This window comes from Cladophialophora carrionii (genome assembly GCF_000365165.1).
Source record: "Cladophialophora carrionii CBS 160.54 unplaced genomic scaffold supercont1.1, whole genome shotgun sequence".
NCBI lineage: Eukaryota > Fungi > Ascomycota > Eurotiomycetes > Chaetothyriales > Herpotrichiellaceae > Cladophialophora > Cladophialophora carrionii.
In genome coordinates this window covers 2,481,535-2,494,469 of record NW_008481816.1, presented here as the reverse complement: position 1 = coordinate 2,494,469, position 12,935 = coordinate 2,481,535, and the positions used below count along the sequence as shown (strand labels likewise).

The following is a 12,935-nucleotide window of genomic DNA, read 5'->3' as shown; positions in this document are numbered from 1 at the left end:
GCCAATCGTTGTTTGTGCAGCGTGGAAGCTATGGGTGCCGGTGGCGCAGGAGTATCTCGCAATGACCGAGGAGGGCTTGCGGCGCAGGGCCGCGGGTGAGCGACCCGTTGTTGCTGATGCTCAAGGAGGGCAAGGAGGGACAAGAGACAGCAACACCTGAACCGACCAAATCGTGACGGAAGTCTCTGTAAACGGGTACGCGAGGCGGAAACAAGCGTGCGGATATGTGCTATGGAGGGAGAAGGGAGGGTCGTCGATGATGGCAACAGAACAACGTGGTTCTTAGTGTAATGCCAATGTGAGAATCATAGGCAGTCGAGAGTGCGAGGAGGCCTTTCACTTCTCCTTCATGTTCCGATCAAAAAGGCTGTCGCACCTTCGACTCCTTTCAACCAACTTACCTACTTCTACGTTGCACACTCAGCCAGCTTTCCATCCTCAATGACCCGCTGCCTCCGCCGTTACTGCCTTAGCAAACAGGATGGCGTTGAGCACGGCAGCGATTACCTCTCAATACGTGACCGAGACAACCGCTACCACAGTGATCGTGTCACCAACTCTCATCAGCAGTGATGTGACCGTCACTGTAACCTCACACCTGGCCTCAACCGTCATCGCAACCTTCGGTCAAACGGTGACGATCCACACACCCTCCTCATTTGCTGTTTCTACAGCCGAGGCACCAACAACGAAATACACACCATCGCCCATTCCCGCAACAGATGTAACAATCACGCAGATCGGGACATCCACTTTCGTCCTCACCGAGCTGGATATCTACCTTCAGAACACGGTCGGAAGCGTCTATTCCACCTGGATGCTTCCAGTCAACCCGCCTGTACCTACCAATCCGACCACAACGCAGCCATTCGTCTATGTGGTGGAACCTTCGTCTGAAGATAGCGGCTGGGATACATGGAGCACAGGAGAGAGGGCGGGCCTGATCGTTGGTACCATCCTTGGTGCGTGTTTGCTGTTCGGGATGATATGGTATTACTGTCGGAAGCCATGGAAGGGAAATTGGTGGCTTGCGCATGGCCAGCCAGTGGGAGTAACGCCTGTGGTTGACACGCCAGGAGCGAATTTCGTGCAGTCGACATACGTTAGTGGCCCGGTTGTACCCCATGCATATCAACACGGCTATGGATATGGACTAAGGGGGGGAGATGCAGGCAATGGGGGAAAGAGGTTGTTCTCAGGGAGGAATTGGTTCAGTGTTAAGGGGAGGGGTGCCGGGAGGAATGACCAAGGCTTGGACGCGAGGTCTGCATATGCTGAAGGGCGTTACGGGCGCAAGGCATCGGGGAAGAACTGGTTCACTGCAGGGAGAAGAAGTCATATTGTTGGAGGAGAGGAAGATGCAGAGGCGGCGGATGGAGGTGGTCAGAGCGCTCAGCATGTTGAGGGGGGTGGGAGAGCTCTTTTCTATCAGCCGCCCCAACATTGACACGGGTGCATTTGTGCGATGACCTGGCTGATACTGGGCTGCACGCAGCAATCAAGGCAAGGCTGCGGCAAACTGAGTATCTGGACGGACGGGACTTGGATGTACAGTATGGCGATAGTTCAGATGCTGGTGAGCTCGAGCCCTGCAGTCGTTGTCGTCTAGCGCCTTCCCGCCGTCGGAGCAAATGGCCCGAGCGTCTGGAGAAGCAGCAACCAATGACGTGGCTTAGCGGGTGGGAGTGCATCAAGTCCCATATGCCTTCAACACCTCACTACGCCGTACTGTTCTTTGACCACTCTAGCCACCGTCAGCTGTATTCAGTCGCCTACTTTGTCGCGCGTTGTCGCATCACATGCGGGCGAGATGTGGCAGGACGACGAGGACAACAACCCGTACGGGTCGTTCAATAACCAGGATTCGTCGGTCGTGCCGACCAACCCAACTCTGAGCACTTCTTGTATGCCTGGAGCATTAGATCCTGCGCAAGTGACCGCTGACCCGGACTAGACTCTGATCAATCACCACCTCCCTCATTCACAAGCTCCTCAAACCAACCTTCGCAATTCCACGACGAGGAAAATGACGATGATGAGACGCAGGCAGAGACAGGCCCTATCCCTCCCAAAGGTGGCTATGACAGCAGGGTACAGCAGATCCTCTATGAGCAACCAGACCTGGAGATCGTCATCACCGATGCGGGCAAGAGCGCGGATGGTGGTTATATTGTGTACAAGATACGAACAGGAGTAGGCCTCACGCAAGACAATTCAAGCAGACCGAGAGGCTCACATGCGTATTCTAGGATATTGAGGTCGCGAGGAGGTATTCTGAATTCAGCTCGCTGCGTGCGGCTCTGGTCAACCTCCATCCCACTCTCGTCATCCCCCCGATTCCCGAGAAGCACACCATGGCCGACTACGCCGCCAAGCCGACCAAGGCGAAAGAAGATGTTGGCATAATCGACCAGCGGAAGCGGATGCTTGCGGTCTTTCTCAATCGGTGTCGGAGAATGAAGGAGGTTGTTGAGGACGGCGTGTGGTGGCGGTTTCTGGACCCCAACTCCAGCTGGGTAGGCCACTCGCGGTGGACGTGAGTGACTAGACTGACATGGTGCTGCAGAACGAGGTCATTCATGCCCACCCCGTCTCATCCGTACCAAAGAACAACCTGAAAGCACCTCCACTGGATCCTGCCAACCCGACTGCGGCTCACAACTGGCTGCCGATTCCCTCTTCTTCCGCCAAACTGAGGTCAGGTGGTTCATACTCAGCAAGTGGTACGCCCATATCGCCACCAGAACAGACCTTTCCTTCGGTGGCATCACATACTACACCGGGCCCACAAGTATTTGGACGGTTCCCTCCAGAATCAGCAAGGCTGAGTGAGACAGATCTGGACCCATACTTTATCAATTTCGAGCAGAACACGCGGGAGCTGGAGATCCTCCTGCAGGGAAGCATCGAGAAGGTGAATCGTCGAACGATCGAGCACTTGACAAAGCTCGCAGCGGATCTGGCGGAGCTGGGCGCACGGTATAACGGCTTCTCACTCTCGGAGCAGTCGCCAACCGTGGCGGCGGCAATCGAGCGAGTCGGCCAGGCTGTTGATAACACTTATATCTCAACAGAAGAGCTCTCGTTGAGCCTTGGAGCTACGTTTGCCGAGCCGATGAGGGAAAGTGCACAATTCGCAGGCGTGGTACGGAACGTGCTGAAGTACAGAGTCCTCAAGCGAGTGCAGCAAGAGATGACGAGGGAAGACTTGGAGAAGAAGCGACACCTTCTGGACCAGCTGGAGAGAAGCGAAGCCGAATCCAAACGGATCGACGCGTATCTCTCTGGCAGTACGACTATCTCGAGCCCACCGCGACGGTCGACATCCAGCGCATCTGCACGGAGCCTACCCGAGCCACGCAGGGATGGACACGATGAAACCGAGTCTGTTGACTCCGACTTCCCTCCCACCCACGGCGAGGCCCCGTCGTCTCCCCCTTCAGCAGCCCAGGGGCAGCCACATCCAGGCTCGACTTCGCCTCCGTCACACAAGAAGAGTCCTAGTGGGAACTTCGTGACGAACAAGATATTTGGCAGCTTCCGGCATGCCGTGAACGGGTTTGTGGACGTCGACCCGGAAAGGACCCGGCGGGACCAGATTGGGAAGACACGGGAGAGCTTGACTCAACTCGAGCAGGCCTTGGAAGTGTCGGAGAAGGATGTCCACGATGCAACTCAGGGAGTCATGCGAGATCTGAAGCGGTTCCAGAAGGACAAGGAGGAAGATATTCAGAGATACATGGTGAGTGGTCGCGGCGTTTATGACTCTGCAAGGCTGGCTAACCGTCCCAACAGATCTCCTATGCGCGATGTCACATCGAATGGGCAAGGAAAAACTTGGAGACATGGTCTGAAGCCAGAGACGAGGTGGATAAAATTGTGGCGAGATGAGCAGCTCAGGAGGATCCCCTGCACGCCGTGACCGTAATGTTCGTTGTTGGTGAGGTGCGAGGCGTTGGGAAGCCCTTCGCCGCTGGTGACCGGCCTGTTTGCATAGTTGGCGGCCGTCTATCAGGCAGACAAACAGGCGTCAACTGCGGCTTAGATTGTTGAATCTCAAAGAAGGTTCGATGATCGAGGTTAGCTCTACCTAAATGTGTGCTTGCCGCCCGCCGTCGTCATGGTCGAGGCCAAGTCAGCCCAGAGTGATGTCCATCTTGCAGGCACATCCCACCTATAGCACTGGCGCTGTGAACGTCAAAGCTCAGTGAATCATCTTACATAAGTTGCGCAAACCGTGGGAAGCACCTGGGAGAGGGGAAGCCACTTTCGCTGTGGAAAGCGCGGCTGTTTAGCGCAGGCACCGAGTGACCCGCGAATGAGCATTTTGGGCCTCGCAGCGGCGCATCTTTTGGCCCTCAGCCTCCGCCGCCCGCATCATTTTCAGACCCTCAGCACGTACACTGACATTTCTTCGGTCTGTGCCCCGTACCTCTCTCTCCTCTAACTCATGGTCCCGGCGTGACATACGGCCCTGGACCTCATCATTAACTCGTCCTCCGAGCACTCCCGCCCGGGACATGCCCGCTTCCTCCCAAAACAACAAAACTCCAAATCAACACCTCTCGGAAAAAGATGAGCTAGGCAGGCTGCGGTCCGCATCTCCTGCTGTCAAGAGACCGGCGTCTGATATGGGAGCCCAGGACAGGGAGTCCTACAACAGTGACGTCGAAATGGGCGATGGTCAGCCTCCCGCGGATGCTGGGCCTGGCGTCACGCCCATCAAACCAGACTCGCCCACGACCACAGGCACGGGCACGGGCATTCAAGACAGGAAGGCAAAGCAGCAAGACACGGGTGAACGACACCGCCAGATGCCCAATCTAGCCGCGAGTGACCTGGTGTACACCAGTGATGCCCGTGCCGTCCAGCAAGGCGCGGCTGCTTCAATCTCAGACAACAGCGGCAGTTCCACCTCCGACTCGCTCGTTCCCAGTCCTTCCAACCGGTCTACTGCCGCTACTTCGCTGAGTTCAGATGTGCCTCCCACCGCGGCCTCCATACCGCCTATAGACGAACAGATCGCCAAAGTCACTGAGCTTCTGCAGAAAGAGCTACAAGAAGGACAGAAGGGCTACCTCATCTCGGCAAAATGGTTTCAGAAAGTCCAGGCACGGGGTTCTGTCCCTGTTGATGTGAAGGATAAATCCGCGACCGAGGGCGAGATCGGCACTGTCGACAACTCGGACATTGCCATGGTGATTGACGCTGACGCAAAATTGGTCGACGAGGCTGGGGAAAACTATGTCCCGCTACGACCAGGCTTGGCTATGGATGAAGACTACCGTGTTTTTCCTCAAGAGGCCTGGGCACTGATAATATCGTGGTATGGCCTCCAGAAAAACTCTCCGGTCATCACGCGATACGCCCATGACTGGAGTGCCTCAGATGCGGCGATGCCTAATGTCACCTGGGAGTTGACCCCGCCTATCTTCTCGTTTCTGAAGGTGCCTAGTGAGCACACTACACAGACGCAGCGTGAGAAGGACATCCCGCCTCAACGAATGGTCGCTAGCAAGAAGATGCTGGCAAATGACTGGCTCAAGAAGGGCAAGCAGCTGTTAAATATTGACATGAACACCAAAGTTAGGGTGTGGAGGATCCTCGGTGGCTTAAAGAACTCCTCCTCTTCTGGCATTCTTACTCCAGCAGCATCGAGAAGTGCTTCTCCGGCGCCTGGCGTTGAGATTGTGGCCACCGCCGGAGACCGGATGCTCCTCGACGTTAACACCTTTGCACACCTCCAGCTTGGCGAGCATCGTGAGCTCCTCACCGACATCAAGGACAATACTGCAAACCCCAACTACAACGGCAAGTCGTTGACTTTACAAGTGGTCGGCTTGGGCAGGAATGAAGAAGTGATTGTCTTGGAGGAACAGAAGTCTGGAAAAGAAGAGTGGCCGAGCGAGAGCACCAAACTAAGCTTAAGCAAAAGCCTCAAGGCTACGGGCAAGAGCCTCACTCCAAGCGGCAGATCTAGTCCAGCTCCTGGCATGATGACTCGTGGACGTCAGAAGGCAAATGGTAGACCGAAGGGAATCACTGGATTGACGAACCTGGGAAACACTTGCTACATGAACTCAGCTCTGCAGTGCCTTCGTAGCGTCCCCGAGCTGACTAACTATCTCTTGGCCGACCTCTGGAAGAAAGACCTTAATGTGGACAACCCCCTAGGATATCATGGCGAAGTCGCGAGGGCATACGCAAATCTGATGCACCAGATCTACGAGGAGAATGCCTCCTCGACCAGCCCAGCCAAGTTCAAGGCCACGGTAGGAAGGCACAATTCCAATTTCAGCGGTTACCAGCAGCAAGACTCTCAGGAGTTCCTCCTCTTCCTTCTTGATGCTCTCCAAGAAGATCTGAATCGCAAGAAGAAGAAACCCTACTTTGAGAAGACTGATTCCACGGACGAAATGGTCCACGACACCGCCGCTCTGCAAGCGTTTGCCGACAAGAATTGGTATGAGCACGAGGCGAGGAATGACTCGGTGATCACGGATCTTTTCACTGGCATGTACAAGTCAACGGTCACATGTCCCGTCTGCGACAAAGTCAGCATTACATTTGATCCTTTTCTCAACCTTACTCTGCACCTACCGATCGAGAATAACTGGTCGAAGGAGATCCTGTACTTCCCACTTCACAAGAAGCCGATACGGATCGATGTCGACATCGACAAGCATTCCAACTTCAGACAGCTAAAGGAATTTGTCGCGTCGCGGACACATGCTGAAGTCAATCGGCTCGTAGTTGCGGAATCTTACAAGAACAAGATCTACAAGATCTTCGACAACAACTCGGGAATCTCGGAGTCGAGCATCCAAACCAACGACATTATTTGTGTCTATGAGTTGGAATCCGTACCGACCAACTATAACCCCGACAAGGTCAAAAAGTACCAGGTGTACTTGTCCAAGGATGAGGACGAACTGGTTGAGGAGGACAGTCCAGGCGCGGATCGTCTCCTTGTGCCTCTCTATCACCGACTTGTGAGGGCTCCAGGTGCGCGAGTCGGGTCGAAGCCCTTCTTCGGTCAGCCGACATACCTAGTTCTTACCCGCGCAGATAGGGCTACTTACGATGGCGTCATGAAGAAGATCTTGGGAAATGTTGCCGGGATGACAACCAAGAGAATTTTCGACGAAGATTTTGATGCGTCCGAGGATGGAGTGGCTACACCCGAAGACTCCGATGCTATGATCACAACGGACGATTTGTCAAGTTCGGGCTCAGGACTTCCTACGGCAACTTCTGTTCAAGGCGAAGACGGTCTGGTAGATGTGTCCATGAGAGATGCCAGTCAAGCTCCAGAAGCGAGCCCTGGATCCACCGAGACTGGTCTGCAAAAGCTCCTCCAGCCCGGTGCTACCATTCCTGCCCATTTCAAGCACCTCTTCGACGTTCAGGTCGCCTCCACTGGAGAGGGTATTCCTACAGGCTGGAACCAAATTTCAGAAAGTGGAGAATATGAGTCCATCAAGAAGCGGATAGCCAAATCTGGTTCGCATCGTCCAAACCAACCGAACAGCGCTGTAAACGCTTACGATGAGGATACTGCCTCTGCAGAGAGTGAGGATGATCTGGCCGATAACGAAAATGACGATGACACGCCTATTGAAAGTAACGACTCAGGGTCGGATGCCAGTCCGGTTCTACCCGTTCTCGATGAACCTGAAAATGACTTCTCAGAGCCTCAAGAGATCCTACCGCCTCGTAGCAAGCGAGCCCAGCGCAGAGCAAAAAATAGCAAGCATAGGGGCAAATTCAACAAACGTGAGAAGCGTCGCTCACCTGCACCACCTCCTCAGCCGCAGCCAGTGCCGAAAGGTGCTGGAGGGGCTCTGATACGCCCTGGCGAGGCCATCATCCTGGACTGGACCCAAGAAGGGTACGATGCACTGTTTGGCGGAAGTGAAGAGGACAGTGACGGCATGCGTGGCACACCGACCTGGAAAGGGGTGGAGCTGCTCCCCGATGAGGAGGTTCTGGCAAAGCGACAGTTGCGCAACAATCGCAAGAAGAATGGCATTTCGCTCGAAGACTGCCTGAATGAGTTTGGCAAGTCGGAAACATTGTCAGAGCAGAATGCATGGCGCTGTCCTCGTTGCAAGGAGCATCGCCGAGCTAATAAGATGTTCGAGTTGTGGAAATCGCCTGACATTCTGGTTATGCACCTCAAGCGATTCAGCGCGAACAGAAATTTCCGTGACAAGCTTGAGGTCAGAGTCGATTATCCCACCGACGGTCTGGATCTGTCAGGTATGGTGCGCGATCAGCAGGACGGCAAGAGCTTAATCTATGACCTTATCGCTGTCGACAACCACTATGGAGGTCTTGGAGGGGGTCACTACACTGCATTTGCGAAGAACGCTGATAACGGTGGCTGGTACGAATATAATGGTAAGCACTCCGCTAACGTGTTGATGGGCACCGGTTGACCATGATAGACTCTCACGTCTCATCAAAGACCGACGCCAGAAGTGTTGTCACAAGCGCCGCATACCTGTTATTCTATCGCCGACGGGAGGACCCAGACCACCCTTTAGGTGGGCCCAAACTCCAGGAAGCGCTTCAAGAGGCCAGCAACAACTATGGCGCAGCCGACTCTGAAATGCCCCAAGACTCTCGTGAATCTTCTCCTGTGACGGGGGAAGGTCGGCGTCTCGGCGACTCCTCCCACAATGGGTTGTCGAGCGCTTTACAAGTCGGTCACGGTCACCGCGTGGGAGCGGGACCGGCTGGCTCAGCACTCGCAGGAAATCAACAGGCTCGAGGTCTGTTAGCCGGAACCGAAAGTCCACCGAGCTTGATGCTGGGACCGGCACCCAGTAGTGGTGGCGATGACATGCTGCCAGATTACTCCGATTCCGCCATCGCTGATGACGGCATTGATGAAGGTGTCGCCGATGTCACCTCGGGTGGTTTCCAGTGGCAGGTGACCCAGCCATGGAGCTTTCAGGGCTTGCCTCCCAAACAACCAGCCAACTCGGAGGACGGAGACCGGTATGCAGACAACCGCAGTTCAAACGACAGCACGCGCGTGGAAGGCGGTGAAGCCAGTCCGCCACATAGCAATTTTGATTCTGAGGGCGGCGACGAAGGGTCAATTCATCACAACCCCGATGACATTGACAACCCTCTATACAGCAGCCAAATGGGGCCCATCATGCATCACGAAGACTTCATGCATAGTCGCGGCGCAAGAGAGAGTGCACCACCTCCCGATGAGGTGCCGGCTGCCATCGGTTCTGGGCGTGGTATGTCCATGCCTGTGGACATCAGTATGGCTGACGAGGATGACGACGATCCGCCCGTCGTGGAGCTGCAAGCCGACCCAGCAGACAACGAGTTGAGATTCAATCCCGCCACTTAGTCAGGGCGTGGTTGGCCAGACATGGAGTGGCAGGACCGTCGAGAGCTCCAGGCGTTACGGAAAAAGGCCCGTTTTATCATCGACTGAGCACGGATAATAGCACATCGTTGGGTGCTTAGGTCCTTTTGGGGGGGTGCTGGAAGGGCGCCCGTCACGAAGGGCCAGAGCCGGGAACTGGTTCTTATGAACAGGAAAGCGTAAAAAATGCGCACATGGGAAGTCCCAGCCCTCCAGCACTGTATGGGGGTTCTGCTCGGCATGGATTTCAGCCATTGTTACCTTTGAGACGCGACTGGAGCCGTGGTCGCGGAAGTACTGTGGACTCAGTGCACACATCACAGCGTCTGACAATCAGACATGAAAGGCAGTCACTATGAGGTGCTTGATTGAGGACGCCATCTAAGCATGATAATCCTTTACAGGACGCCGACAATAGCGACGGCGGCCGCTGTGGAAAGGATTCGTACATATCGTAGACCCGGGCAAAAGCAGTCCAGTTGATGCCTTATGCCGCCAGCCAGCTCCTTCAACCTCACTCGACGTGTGTGTCACTCTGATCGTGGCTTGAAGGTCCCTAGGAACATATGCTTTCAGCACCAGCATTCTTCGTGACTCCCCTCCATCGTCTATGGAGGCTGAGCCTCTGCCTCGACCGTCGGGAAAAGATGCTGTCTCTCATTAGCCTGCCTGCGAACGCCTACCGACGCACCTATGCCAGCCATTGACAGCGAGCGTGACCCTGCCCATTCGAGATTCGCACCCTGCAAACGGCTGAACCACCTTGGTCATTTGACGCCTAAGAGGACAGGACAATGTGGCCGGCCCATGTCTGAGGTGCGGGGCTCCCTGATGAGCTGAGATCGCGGCCTGATTATGGTGTCGAGGCTGGCTGAATACGAGCAGTCTGACCCTTCGTCTTCGGTCCCGTCTGAACACCCTCGATATATCCCTTGGCCTTCGACAGGCGGATGACAACGCCTTTCTGTGCGACCTGTCCCATCTTACACACCTCACTATTGCTTCGCCTCCGCGCACTTCACCCACGTCTCATGCAGGGCGCAGAACACGCAGAAGAGGACGAGCATCACAAACGAGTGGCAACAGGTAGGAGAGGATGATGACCACCACCAGCCTGACGAGGCCATCGCTGCGTACACTGTCCCCGATGCCTCCTTCAGATCGAATCTTCGGTGTCTCTATGATGTATTGCCATATGACCGCGGCGGTCTCTATCATTGCCTGCTCCTCTCACCCGGTTTCCTATAAGTGCGGCGACACTTTGCGAGATTCTCTTGCTGTGACAGGTTGCGCAGCCTGACCTCACCTCACCCCTGCCTTGCGACGCGGCTCGCGACAGCCCTCGCGTCGATAAGATGGGAAGATTTGCTCACTCTCTGCTCCTGTTGCTCGTCAGCTTCCTCATCTTCAGCAACCTGGGCTATGCTCAAGGCAGCGACAACGAACCCGCAGAATCGGTATGTCAAGGCGTCGGTCCCGCGGAGGAAGGATGTCCGCTGCATGGCAATGGTGATTTCTACGGGATGGGAGTCCGAGTCGGTATCTGTAGGTTGGCTGCCCGTGCTTCAGCGTCCTTTGTCGATACCGACGTCTACAGAAATATGCTGACGCTGCGGCTTTTGCCCTATAGATTTTCAATGGATCACCTCTTGGCTGGCAAACAACTTCCTCCCAGAGGAAATCATCGGCAGCTTGGACACAAACTCGATCTTCCTCCTCGCACTCTTCTCGACCGTCTTCACCTACTCCCTGCAGGGGACTTCGATTCGCGTGGTGGACGTCTTGCTCATTCACCAGCTATGCACAGGCTTCTTGTTTAGCGTCATGAGCTTATGGGGTTACAGAACGAGTAAGCGTCGCAGGTTAATTACTTGAGCTCGGCGGTGAACGCTTATTTCCCATGTCAGTGTACTACAAGACCGAAGGCCCCGGTGGCCGTCGCCACTTTGGTGGCTTTGGCACGCACTTCCGGCTCGTCTTGATGTCCGCGATCACGGCATACGGTGTTTGGTTCTGGATACGGGGAGTCGACACCCTGGCTACGTGTGACAGTCGAAAAGATTGCGGCGGGCTTGAGACGTTCTTCTTCGTCCCTCTGAAGGTCAACTTCAAGGTGACGAGAAGCATCAACCTCGTCACGGCGGTCGGCGCGGCAGTCTACTATGGTGCCATGGCGATCACGGCTATCGTCGCGGGAATGGTTGCCACTGTCAGGAAGTTGAGAGGGAAAGAGATCTATTGGGAATTGGTTGTGCGTCCGGACAGAGACGTCGCATTGAACAGGAGAGAGTGAGTTTCTAATTCTACTCCCGTTGGGCTTCGGCTGATTATACTCCCATCAGACTGACCGTATGGTACATTTTCCTCTCCTGCTTCAATCTCTTCTGGCTCGTCTTTGCCATTGCCAGCATCGAAGTCACGCTCAACCTGAACCACATTCAGAACGTCCTCGGCGCTGGAGGAACGCGTGGAGCTGGACAGGTCATCCCCGCTCTGATCGGGTTGATCAGTTTCTTCAGAGTCCTCTACGAGCTAGCCTGTCAACACGTCCCGTGGTTGAAGAAGAAGCAGGAGGAAGATGCACCTGACGTGTACGACCTAGCTTCCCCCACGGAGCATAAGGACACGAATGGTCTGGGTCTTACACACGGGGCATATTCTTCAGCTTTGCAGAACGACGATCCCGCGCAGACGGCAGGCGTGTCAGCAACGTTAAACCGCCCGCCGACGATACTATATCCACTGCATCGCACGACAGACACGCACGGACGGCCGAGACAGAATCGTCGTTCCCTCTCGCACCGCATCCTCCTCGCCTGGCTGCCCTGGTTGAACATGTTCCAATGGGCCCGACAGTCGCTGACCCCGGACCTCATCCGCAACTCGGCCCTCTTCTCATCGTCCACCACCGCGGGCCACGGAAGGGAAAGGGAGAAGAATAATAATGCCGGGTTTGAAGTCCTCGGAGTCAAGAGGATGTCTTTCTCAACCCGCGATCGAGATCGAGATCGAGATCGAGATGCAGATGCCAGGCAGTACCGCCTAGGCCATGTCCGAGCACAGAGCTCTACAACGACAACCACCATGGACGAGGGTCCCACAACAGCTCTTCTAGCACCCTCGCCGTCTCAGCGATCACACTCGGCTGGTGCAAGTCAGAGTCAGGGTCAGGGCCAGGGTCAGACTCAGACTCAGAGCCAGAGTCTAGGATTAACGACCGAAATGACAGACCAGCTCGACATCGAGCTGTCAACCCGGCAACGGCAGTGGCAGTGGCAGCAACAGTGGCAGTCCCGAGGCCATCGCAGGATGTCGAGTGAGAGTACCGCCGACGTGGGCATGGGCATCGGCACGAGCATAGGCACGAGCATAGGAGACTACGAGGGTAGCGGCTACGGCGACGACTACGCAGCGTGACGAGACGTGATTGTCATGTCGTGTCATGCTATATCATATCTCGACGCATCAATCAATTGCTAAAGGAATGAACGGTCTGTCCATTTCTCGACGCATCAATCAATTGCTAAAGGAATGAACGGTC

General features: G+C 55.3%; 4 protein-coding genes across 4 annotated transcripts; all 4 read left to right on the top strand.

Moving 5' to 3' along the window:
- Window positions 1-481: 481 nt before the first annotated feature.
- G647_00876 (uncharacterized protein) lies at window positions 482-1,447 on the top strand (the record flags this gene model as incomplete). Its single annotated transcript, XM_008724279.1, has 1 exon — window positions 482-1,447. The coding sequence occupies one exon, from the start codon at window positions 482-484 to the stop codon at window positions 1,445-1,447; it is 966 nt and encodes a 321-aa protein (XP_008722501.1).
- Window positions 1,448-1,810: 363 nt separating this feature from the next.
- G647_00875 (uncharacterized protein) lies at window positions 1,811-3,891 on the top strand (the record flags this gene model as incomplete). Its single annotated transcript, XM_008724278.1, has 5 exons — window positions 1,811-1,904; window positions 1,955-2,193; window positions 2,250-2,516; window positions 2,567-3,742; window positions 3,796-3,891. 5 exons carry the CDS (start codon window positions 1,811-1,813, stop codon window positions 3,889-3,891), a joined length of 1,872 nt encoding a protein of 623 aa, XP_008722500.1.
- A 629-nt stretch (window positions 3,892-4,520) lies between these two features.
- G647_00874 (uncharacterized protein) lies at window positions 4,521-9,376 on the top strand (the record flags this gene model as incomplete). Its single annotated transcript, XM_008724277.1, has 2 exons — window positions 4,521-8,403; window positions 8,451-9,376. 2 exons carry the CDS (start codon window positions 4,521-4,523, stop codon window positions 9,374-9,376), a joined length of 4,809 nt encoding a protein of 1,602 aa, XP_008722499.1.
- A 1,373-nt stretch (window positions 9,377-10,749) lies between these two features.
- G647_00873 (uncharacterized protein) lies at window positions 10,750-12,811 on the top strand (the record flags this gene model as incomplete). Its single annotated transcript, XM_008724276.1, has 4 exons — window positions 10,750-10,939; window positions 11,025-11,243; window positions 11,302-11,683; window positions 11,737-12,811. The coding sequence occupies 4 exons, from the start codon at window positions 10,750-10,752 to the stop codon at window positions 12,809-12,811; spliced, it is 1,866 nt and encodes a 621-aa protein (XP_008722498.1).
- Window positions 12,812-12,935: the final 124 nt, after the last annotated feature.